Source organism: Lissotriton vulgaris, chromosome 9 (genome assembly GCF_964263255.1).
Source record: "Lissotriton vulgaris chromosome 9, aLisVul1.2, whole genome shotgun sequence".
Classification (NCBI taxonomy): Eukaryota; Metazoa; Chordata; class Amphibia; order Caudata; family Salamandridae; genus Lissotriton; species Lissotriton vulgaris.
The window spans coordinates 1,205,308,499-1,205,320,212 of NC_141697.1; the positions used below are offsets into that span (position 1 = coordinate 1,205,308,499).

At 45.7% G+C, this 11,714-nt stretch overlaps 1 protein-coding gene across 1 annotated transcript in view; it reads left to right on the forward strand.

Moving 5' to 3' along the window:
- PODXL2 (podocalyxin like 2) overlaps positions 1–11,499 on the forward strand; it is a 263,246-nt gene extending 251,747 nt beyond the window's left edge. Inside the window, exons 7-8 of the mRNA XM_086939282.1 lie at positions 5,577–5,756; positions 10,237–11,499. Coding sequence (XP_086795408.1) covers positions 5,577–5,756; positions 10,237–10,443 — 387 coding nt within the window. The 3' untranslated portion in view covers positions 10,444–11,499. The remainder of the gene's footprint in view (positions 1–5,576; positions 5,757–10,236) is intronic.
- The last annotated feature ends 215 nt before the right edge of the window (positions 11,500–11,714 follow it).

Here is an 11,714-nt window from a genome sequence, read left to right on the forward strand (position 1 = left end):
GTTTGTGTTTCTTTATTGGACCCAGTTTCTCCTGTGCCTCGTCCGATTCGAAAGTGTCTGAGGAAGTATGAGAAGAGACCTCTGTCACCCCAAGGGTGGAACTCGATGAAGCACCCAAGGCGCTTTGTGAAAATTAACTTTTATATCCATGGTCCTAAAGGACCGACTACGCCATCGGTGATAGGATCTCCGCAGAGGAATGTATGGACGCCACTTCATGAGCAATGCCCTTCTTACCCAACTTCAATTACTTTATTAAGGATTCCCCTAAGGGCCCTCCCAAGACATGTCCGCCCTAACTCTTGAGTGGTTGGGTAAAAGGCTGTGAAGCTGTAATCAATGCCTGATTCTCTGAATCCTGTACATGTGAATCTAGAGCATCGACTAACTGCTCCTCCATCTGTTGCTCGTAAGTTACCTCCTCATATTCAGCGTATTCTATGTTACCTCGTCTGCGTAGTACGCCATCGTGATATCTATTGGAGGGGTGGAAAAGGTACAGGGGGAGAGTATGCCCAGGGGTGATACAACCTGAACTCTCGCAGGCTTAGAGCCTCAAGTCCGTAGGGGCCAGATGTATGTCGCAGATGTAGGTGGCCAAATTTACAGATTCAGTAATTTACCGAAACGGTAATTTAAGGAATCCGTAAATTACAGATTCCTTAAAATACCGAATCGGTAAATTACCAAGGGCCATATGTAGGTAAATGGCATTTACCGAATCGTAAATACCGAATTTTACCGATTCGGTATTTACAATTCGGTAAATGCCATGTAGGTAATAATTCCTTAAATATTACCGAATCGGTAATATTCGGTAATTGCCATGGATTCCTATGGGCCATGAGGCCCATAGGAATCAATGGCAATTACCGAATCGGTAAATACCGATTCGGTAAGTTTACCGATTTGTCAAGGGGGACAGGGTGTCACTTTGACACCCTGTTGCACCCCTGATTTTGGCTTGTGTGCAATGTGACACACATACATGCCCTTAGGGCGTGTATGTGTGCCACATGGCACAGGTGTACATGCACAGATGTGTATGTACACAGAAATTCGTTATTTACCATGCCATTGTATTTCATGGTAAATAACGAATTTCTAAGGGCCTGTGGCACTGTTTCCAGTGCCACCTACATCCCAAATTTCCGATTCTGTACATTTACCGATTCGGTAAAATTACCGATTCGGTAAATATACAGAATTGGTAATTTTCAGGCCCCCTACATCTGGAATTACAAATACCGGTCGGTAACGGCCGAAATCGGCCGAATCATACCGATTCGGTAATACTTACCGAATCTTTTTCTACATAGCATTTACTGATTCTAAAATACCGAATTGGTAAAATTCTGAATTTTAGAATCGGTAAATTTGGATTACCCTACATCTGGCCCTAAGTCTTTGTAATTTAATTTAATTTAAAGTACCAGATGTGACTGGTAGTGGATAGGTCAGGGATCAGACATGTACCAGGCATCCTTAGAAGGATGTGACTGCTGGTGGATTATTCAGGGATTGGACATGTACCAAGCATCATCAGAATAAGGATATCACTGAGCAGGAGAGGTGGGGGCTCAGGCATGTACCAATCATCCTTAGAAGGATGTGACTGCTAGTGAATAGGTCAGGGCTCAGACATGTACCAAACATCCTTAGAAGAAGGATGTCACTGAGCGGGAGAGTACAGGGATCAGATACTGCCTTCTTTCCCTCTGTCTCATCATTATCTCCCATAATCCATATGCGTTTGTGTCACTTTAGAACAGTATACATTTTATGGAAATATAAAGATGATGAAGTATTTAAACTGGTTTTACAATCACATTAATCAACATGAACCATTGCTAGACACTGAACTCTGCAACTGTTCACAACAAATAGCCATCCAAAACCTGTCATCTGGAATCCCAGAACCGTAGGAAAGCGCACCAAGCGATTCCTTATTTGCGATTCGCAATTAAGGAATCGCAAATAAGGAAAATTAAGAAATCGCTAAAACATTTGCGATTTCTTGATGCATAGGAATTTGCGATTCCTAAATTGCGATTCCTTAATTTTCACAATTTAGGAATCGCAAATTCCTACAATGATGCATGTGGCTGCAAGAATCGGAAAATACGCTAATGGTAGTAGGCACTAAAGAAATGCTGATAAAAATGACATAAACAATTGTGTTGGAAATACTTCACACTGTGAGCTGTTTGAAGCAACAGAAAATATCATCTCTGTGGGTTATAAAGTGTGAAAATAAATATAAAACATACCACCGTTCTGAACCAGTTCTCACAGCGGACACATTTCCTAGACAGGTCTCTTACACTATTATAAGCATCTTTATTCACCCAAGACTTCAGTGGCCAACAGGGGTTCAATAACATCCATATATACTTCACATGCCCTACAGTTGTGGCAGATGCCCTGCAGTCGTGGCGGAGGCCCCGCAGTCGTGACAGATGCCCCGCAGTCGTGGCGGAGGTCCTGCACTCGTAGTGGAGGCCCCACAGTTGTGGCGGAGGCCCTGCACTTGTGGCAGATGCCCCGCAGTTGTGGCGGAGGCCCTGCACTCGAGGCAGATGCCCCTCAGTTGTGGCGAAGGCCCTGCATTTGTGCCAGATGCCCCGCAGTCGTGGTGGAGGCCCTGCATTCGTGGTGGAGGCCCCACAGTTGTGGCGGAGGTCCTGCACTCGTGGTAGATGCCCCACAGTTGTGGCGGCGGCCCTGCACTTGTGGCAGATGCCCTGCAGTCGTGGCGGAGGCCCTGCACTCGTGGTGGAGGCCCCACAGTTGTGGCGGAGGCCCTGCACTCGTGCCAGATGCCCCGCAGTCGTGGCGTAGGCCCTGCACTTGTGGTGGAGGCCCCACAGTTGTGGCGGAGGTCCTGCACTCGTGGTAGATGCCCCACAGTTGTGGCGGAGGCCCTGCACTCGTGGCAGATGCCCCACAGTCGTGGCGGAGGCCCTGCACTCGTGGTGGAGGCCCCACAGTTGTGGCGGAGGCCCTGCACTCGTGCCAGATGCCCCGCGGTCGTGGCGGAGGCCCTGCACTTGTGGTGGAGGCCCCACAGTTGTGGCGGAGGTCCTGCACTCGTGGTAGATGTCCCACAGTTGTGGCGGAGGCCCTGCACTCGTGGCAGATGCCCCGCAGTCGTGGCGGAGACCCTGCACTCGTGGTGGAGGCCCCACAGTCGTGGCGAAGGCCCTGCACTCGTGGTGGATGCCCCACAGTTGTGGCGGAGGCCCTGCACTCGTGGCAGATGCCCCGCAGTCGTGGCGGAGACCCTGCACTCGTGGTGGAGGCCCCACAGTCGTGGCGAAGGCCCTGCACTCGTGGTGGATGCCCCGCGTAAGGCACTCAGAAGTATTTGAAAAAGGACCCCACCCTCATACATGCCCGGAAGGCATCAAGTCCATGTTGTGCTTCTGCCCTCCCCTTTCTTATGTTCCATCCTAGATGCAAGGATACAAGAAGTTCTATGTGGACCTTTCCATAGGCTTTTACAATATCCGCTTGTTCTAATAAGACTAATCTTGACTCTGTGCACCACATAGCGCTACAGATGTACTTTGTCTGAAGAGGCTTCTGGTGTAGCAGGCCCCGCTGGGCCACCGTACTTATTATTACATTTATATCGTGCTGCCACTCTGGGATTGATTGTTAATGTCTTCTTACAGTTCATATTATACACAAACCCAATACAGCAGTAATCAAACTCGTGTACCTTTTTACCTTTCAATATAGGAATAAGAAACACAAGGTGTGTGTAACTTATTGACCATACGTCTGGTCTTTTAAATGATGATAAAAAAGCAAATTTTGTACAGAAGGCTACAACATTGTTGAATGGGTATTAGAGCCTTTGGGTCGTCCTTTGAGGATGGCTTTGTTATCCATATAGAATAAAACTGTGGTTTGCTTAGCCCTGGTCTAGGAGCATCCCTCTTAAGCCATTCTTATAGCTTGGGGACTTGAAATAGTCTGAATTGTCATTCTTGTAAGAGTGTGACGGTTAGCAGTTGTGTTGTTACTATCATTGGCAGTACAGCAGGGGCAATGTGTGATGCAAGCTGCAGCGGCGTCCTGACGAGAGCCCTGACACTTAGTTTTCTACAAATTAAGCACTTGCAGTTGGAATATAGAGTAAGCTGGGGTTTAGCAGATGTGTGTGGTGATGTCATCAGTCACAATGGCATTAAAAAACATTGGAATTCCGCTGTGCCGCGAAGGCGACACTGCTGTTGCTTAATATTTGTACTGCAAGTAAACCCAGCAATACACATTTCAATGCAGGGACAACCTCCCAAGAGTAAGTCACATAATATGTGCAGCTTCCTGCAAAGGACACACCTTATTGGTCGGACTGTACCACCGTATTACACTTCTTCGTATTTGCACCTGCTGTCCTTCGGCGTTAGGATTTCACGCAAAGTCTGGGGTTTTCCACCGGGAGGAAGAGGAAAAAGTAACATGAGGCTAAAATATCGAGGCCTGAATATTGATAACAAAAATATTGTGAAGGTAACTATATTGGCAGTTAGAACATTCGAATAGTGGGAGCTCCATTGAAGACAAAGATGTGACTCAAGGTTTATAATTGCTAGTATAAGCCTTCTGACCTTAAATTCCAATATTTGTCTTTCTGTTACTTCCTTTTTTAATTTAGAAGACTCCACCCGCAGTGGGTGGAATGTTCTAATAACCTTATTGCCCTTCTGCCTTGGGCTAGGCCATTATAGGCCCTCGACTGAGGCCTGGGTCTATAATGCGGTTTCAGGGCCTTTAACAACCAGTGTAGCTAGCGGGCTAGAAGGCTACAGTATAGGTTTACTGTACTTAACTTCACATATATGTACCTTAAGAATATAGATATATCTTCAAGGAAAGTGATGTGGAGGTAAAAATAATAAATCTATACTTATTATTTTGGTAGATCTGGCTTTGCACGAACACCTATGGATCTGTGCTGTTCCTCCCACGTTATGCCCCATCACATGGGGGCTGATGCACCACTTTGCAAAGCAATTTTTGTGAATTGCTTGAATACATTTTCCTTGCAAGCACATTTTTGGAGTGTCGTTTGCTCAGCATTTCACTGCCATACGTTACACAAGCGCCCATAGAAACATATAGTTAATCTGGTGCTATAAGTATTGCATGTGCCAGAATCATTGCGTCACCAAATCACCAAAATCCAGCCTTGATTTCAGAAGAATAACCAATATACGAATACACTCCAATTAACTTGTTGAATATAAATTTGTCATCCACATATTAATTGATACGTTGAAATGCTCACTCAATTATTCTGTGCAACAACTTAAAATTATATATTAGCAACTATACCTATGGAAGGTTCACCTGTAGCCTTTCCAGTTCATCATATTGTAGAGTGTATCGGTCCAGCCAGGACCGTCTTGATGGTCACTTTCAGATTTGTTAATTGCTTTTGAAAGTTGCCATTTCTAAAAGTGCCTTGTTACCACACCTGGTGCACCTGCTTGACTTTGTTTAGGTAATGTTGAAACCTGTGCTCAGTTTAGTAGATTGTTGAGATTTGTTATTCTGTTTGCTAGATTGGGATCCAGAACTACTCCACCACCACGAGCTGTCAGTCGCGGCCGAGCCAGACCCGCAGCGACTACGGGAAGCTTTTTGTGGTGCTGGTCATCATCGGCTCCTTCTGTATCATGATCATCGTCTCCGGACTCATCTACATTTGTTGGCAAAGGCGTTTGCCGAAGCTGAAGAACATGGTGAGTGATCTGGTAAAGCATCCTGGGCTCCATCTGTGAGTGGCTGAAGAACATGGTGAGTGATCTGATAAAGCATCCTGGGCTCCATCTGTGAGTGGTTGAAGACCATGGTAAGTGATCTGGTAAAGCACTATGGGCTCCATCTGTGAGTGGCTGAAGAACATGGTGAGTGATCTGGTAAAGCACTCTGGGCTCCATCTGTGAGTGGTTGAAGAACATGGTGAGTGATCTGGTAAAGCACTCTGGGCTCCATCTGTGAGTGGCTGAAGAACATGGTGAGTGATCTGGTTAAGCACTCTGGGCTCCATCTGTGAGTGGTTGAAGACCATGGTAAGTGATCTGGTAAAGCACTATGGGCTCCATCTGTGAGTGGCTGAAGAACATGGTGAGTGATCTGGTTAAGCACTCTGGGCTCCATCTGTGAGTGGTTGAAGAACATGGTGAGTGATCTGGTAAAGCACTCTGGGCTCCATCTGTGAGTGGCTGAAGAACATGGTGAGTGATCTGGTTAAGCACTCTGGGCTCCATCTGTGTGTGGCGGAAGAACATGGTGAGTGATCTGATTAAGCACTCTGGGCTCCATCTGTGAGTGGCTGAAGAACATGGTGAGTTATCTGGTAAAGCATCCTGGGCTCCATCTGTGAGTAGTTGAAGACCATGGTGAGTGATCTGGTAAAGCACTCTGGGCTCCATCTGTGAGTGGCTGAAGAACACGGTGAGTGATCTGATAAGGTCCGCTGGGCTCCATCTGTGAGTGGCTGAAGAACATGGTGAGTGATCTGGTTAAGCACTCTGGGCTCCATCTGTGAGTGGCTGAAGAACACAGTGAGTGATCTGGTTAAGCACTCTGGGCTCCATCTGTGAGTGGCTGAAGAACATGGTGAGTGATCTGATAAGGTCCTCTGGGCTCCATCTGTGAGTGGCTGAAGAACACGGTGAGTGATCTGATAAGGTCCTCTGGGCTCCATCTGTGAGTGGCTGAAGAACATGGTGAGTGATCTGATAAGGTCCTCTGGGCTCCATCTGTGAGTGGCTAAAGAACCTGGTAATAAATTGGGTTATGTGAAGGATGCAGTACTACAAGTGATCTTAGGTGGCACTACCACCGGTTCTAGGTGATTTCTTCTTGCAAACTCATTAATGGTACAGAGAAATGACATATCTCCTCTAAACTATCAAATGTGAATATGTTTTAAGATGGAAGGGCTTTCTCTGATGTTAATTTTACTTTATGGAAGTTTTCCTAACCCTGACCACCTTTTACTCAACCAAGTCATCCATCCCATAGCCCTTTCCGGTTGCTTTGCTTGTTCATATCTATTGCACATATAAATTGAATAACACATTACCAACACATCATAAAATAATCATAGCCATCTGTCTATATCTCTTCATTTACATCTGTAGCCCCTAATACCTCTGCCCCCCCTAATTAGAATGAGGGACACAGGAGAGGGTGTAGCAATCCTTCCCATAGAGTAGGACCAATAGGTGTTGAATGTGTGACATCTTGGGAGGAGTCGCTCGCGGTCCTGAGTGTTAGTGGGTGCGGTGCAGTTGTACAGTGCCTACACATCAAATAACCAAAGCATAGCTCCTTTCAGCTCACCAGACCAAGATGTGTTACTTGTCTCAGAGGCCACATAGAGGAACATTGCTCCAAACCTATAGTGAGTGCCCACACCGTCATCCGCTCCCCTTGCATTTTATACATTTACCCATAATGATTACACAGGACACATTGTTATGGGTAAAGAACTGCTGCAGGTTTATTTTCATACAACCAAAAGTATGACGTTTTAGTGGGTTGTCTTACGGGTGATCCAGGGCAGGCAGACCCTCGCTGCCCACTCGCCTTATGAGCCAGCTGGCACGGTGGGTCGACGCCCGGACAGTGCAGCCTTTACTGATCTCCTTACGGATCACGTGACATGTCTTATACTCCCGGCCCTTTCAGGGCGGAGCGTGGTATGGCACACCCCCGGTTGGTTAGGCCCCCCAACCGCCCGAAGGACTAACGGGACGCCGTTGCGGTTTTCCTGGAACCTCCCTGTGGCTCCAGGTCTTTGGCTCAGGCACCCTTACTGTGCCAGGTAGAGGTATCCTTACTGTACCGGTCTGCCGCAGAGGTACCCTTACTGTACCCGTCTGCCTCCAGATCGCCCTGTAACTCCGCCACAGCTCTGGAGGAGGCTTCCGTCGATGACAGAGCCCCCCACCTCTGTGTTCCCTACTTGCAACCCATAGCTTCAATGGCATCCTGCACATCCAGGAGAAACATCCATCCCTACTTTGCCATATTGACCAGACAACTTCATGGTTATGTTCAAATTATCCCTGGCGCCCTAGCAATGGGGTCACAGAAGGCATAAGGCATAGTGCAAGGTGTCCCTCCTAAGACATTGCACAATTCGTGAAGTGCCAACTTGCAGATGGCCGGACCCTGTTGTCCACCTGTGACCCTGGGTACTTATGCCAGGAATAGTTTTGGACTATCAGATAGTTGGTCACTGGTTGTCTTACGAGCGATGGGCGTGAGCATCCATTTCTTGGGACTGTCCTGCCATGGGATAAGTGACTAAAAACGGGTGTCCTAGTCATCTAAGAGGGGGGGAGCACCTGAACGCAACACACTTGTCCCTTCTTGGGCAGTCAGAACACCAAAACAACCTTCTTCAATCATTATAGTCAAATTATGTTGACCCCACGTTCTCCTCAGGTTGTTGCACCACCACCCGCAATTAACTGGCAGCTACCACCACTGCCTAGATCTTGGCTCTAGCGCAGGTGCTATTGACCAAATCGGTATTTACCGAATCGGTAAATACCGATTTTCACAAGGGTGCAGGGGGTGTCACTTTGACACCCTCTGGCACCCCCAAAACAGGCTCGGGTGCCATGTGGCAGGCATACATGCCCTAAGGGCAGGTCTGCCTGTCACATGGCATAGGTGTGCATGCACACATGTGCATGCACACCGGAATCGGTATTTTACCATCAAATTAATTTGATGGTAAAATACCGATTCGGTAAGGTCTCTGGGACTCTGAAGAGTCCCACCTACATCTGGGTGCCTCAGAATCGGTAAAATTACCGAATTCTTATTTTACCGAATCGGTAAAATTACCGAATCAGTAATTTTACTGATTCGGTAAAATAATGCCCCCTACATACCGGTTACCCTTTTACCGATCGGTAACGGCCGAAAATACCAATTTTCATCTGTTACCGACCGACCTACATCGGGCCCTAAGTGATTTGCCAAATATCAGCGTCATTGCCGAGATTCGAACCCAGTTCCCCAGATTTGAGGTCGACCGCCCGAGCCGTTAGGCCAACTCCTCTACTGGCCTATAAGTCCATATGTGGGAACTGCCTGCCCCTCTGTCCCCTTGCCTAAGGAAACAGACATGGACCATAGAGAAAAGCTTTCTTGTGTGACAGGAGACACTTTAATTCCCTTTGAAGAACATGTAATATTCAATATTCCACTTCGTATGAAGGGCCAACATTTTAAAACGTTTTCTCAATCATGCTAATTCCTTAGAAGAAAGTGATTGTTGTGGTATAATCGACCTGCTGAAATGTATTCAGAAAATGCCCATTTTTGCTTTGAATTAGCCCGGGTCATTTTTTTTCTAGAAACACGCAAAACATTAATGCCAATAAAAACTCAGTAAGCGAAAGTTGTTCATAGAAAGTCGTCTTAGTATAGTATTTGTATTTGTGAATCCTCAGAAAATATATATTTTCAGATAATTATCCTGCTAAAACTATAGTGGGTGGCAATGTGCAGAATCACTTTTCCTTTCAGAACATTCATTTCATAGAGTTTTCCCCCACAATTCTTTTAAAGATATTTATGCGTACTTCATGAAACTGGTGACATTTTAAGAAACATTTCCTAAAATAGGTGAAGCCAAAGTTATAGGAATTTTTCAAAGTCTTGGTTTTTGACATATTGAAAATTTTCTTTAAAGGCAAACAAACCAAATAATATTCTGAAATGGCCCCAAGAGATATCTTATTTGTTGCTTGATTGGTACCCTCCCATGGTTTACAGATCAGCCCGCTTCACCTTTCTAAACAGTTCGGAATCCTCCTCTTACTCTAGTTGGCCAACAGTCTTCTTTGACGTCAACACCTTCCCTGCTCACCTCTTACCATCACTCATGTATATGTATCTATATCGTACTTGTATAGCATGAATTTAGCCGAAAGGTAGCATAGTGTCGTACAGGGCTCAGAGCGGAGATACAAAATCAGAGAAACAAAATCGGAGAGTAAATCTCGGAGTGTGATAGGATTGGAGAAAGGAGGTGGGGTAATCCCTGTCTTATAAGGTTGTGTTCTTTAAAGAGATGTCTTGCCTCTGATGCACATCTGTATTTGTATGTTGGGTGAAGGCACCACTAAGGGGTCTAAACAACTTTTTTTATCTATCTCTTCCATTCTTTTTTTGACTACCATCTATTCCTAGTCACGTGGCGAAGAGCTGCATTTTGTCGAGAATGGCTGCCACGACAACCCGACGCTTGATGTTACAATGGACAGCCAATCAGAGATGCAGGAGAAGAAGCCCAGCCTGAACGGGGGGACACTGGACGGAGGTGACGGCTGGAACATTCTGATAAATAAGAAGGCCAAGGACGAGCCCGACGCGGCTGAGGAGGACACTCATCTCTAGAGACCGCGAATCGGCAGACGCGCCTCGTCCATGTGGCGAGAAGAGGGCTCTCCCATGAGCTGAGATGAGGAATGCATTGACCTGCATCCTCCTGTCAGCAGAATGGTTCTGACAAGAATTTTGGAAATGCCAGCATGAGTGTTTTTGTCAGTAACCTAAAGACAGGATTTCGTTAGGAAAGACTTTTGGTGCCGGACGGCATTCCCAACAATCCTACTGTTTCCATGACACCCAATGGCACCCATCACTGCTGTAAATACTTTGTAATATAATATGTATCTACTAGAGTGTTAATCTGCATACAGGGCATTTTGGTGCGTTGCTTATTGGTCCAAAATGCTTGTTTTTGCCAACTGGTACTCCTTGTGTAAGGAAAGAGAAAGAAAAAGGAAGAAAAATAAATATATGTTCTGAAAGAGGAGAGACCACATCAAGTCTGTACCTTGGAAAATCTTGTAGGGCAGGGAAAAATTAGATACATTTCAGATAAACCTGACGTGTCTGACTCGGGCGTAGCCTTGTTGGCCTTTCAAAGGCACCCTCAAGGAAGTCTTTTAATTGGCTGATAGGACAGTGTGTTCCTGTTTGTCAGTAAGTTTTGTAGTGTGAGACAACATGCCCCTCCTGAGGAGAGTTGAACGCCCTTATAACTCAGTAGCATGTAGGTGTCTCACAGTAAGAACACCCAGCAAGTTGACATCTCTTGCAGCACCAAATGTATGTGTTTTAACAATGTCTTTTACTTACTTTTATGCTTGTAAATTTGAGCAGGTGCAGTGATACACCAACTGGGAGAGGAAGGAAGCACTCTTTGGACTTGGAATAGATAATACATTTATCTAGCACACTGCACTGCTATGTTGTCGCTAGGCGCTTGAAAGAAAACCGATTTTTATTTTTTCCATGCACCATACTTCATATTACATCCCAAGTTGGGTTGTGTGCTCGGCTTTAAGACAGGAACTGTGACTTCGCAAACAAAGCGATTCATCCATGAAAATTCCATCATTTTACATGCAGTGACGGTAATAAAGCAGAGAAATAACAATGATGTCATCTTTGTGCAACATTGTATTTGGATATATGGCTTCTAAACCAAGTAACATTGGTTTTCTAAAAATAAATCAATGGATTTAAAAAAAGCAGTAGGATGGATCAATGAAATAGGCACTGAACATTGATCAACACTGCAACGTTTGGGTGTCTTCAAATTGTTTCAGTGCATCTGGGGGACTGCACTGCAGTAAATACAAAAATAAATAGAAGTTCCC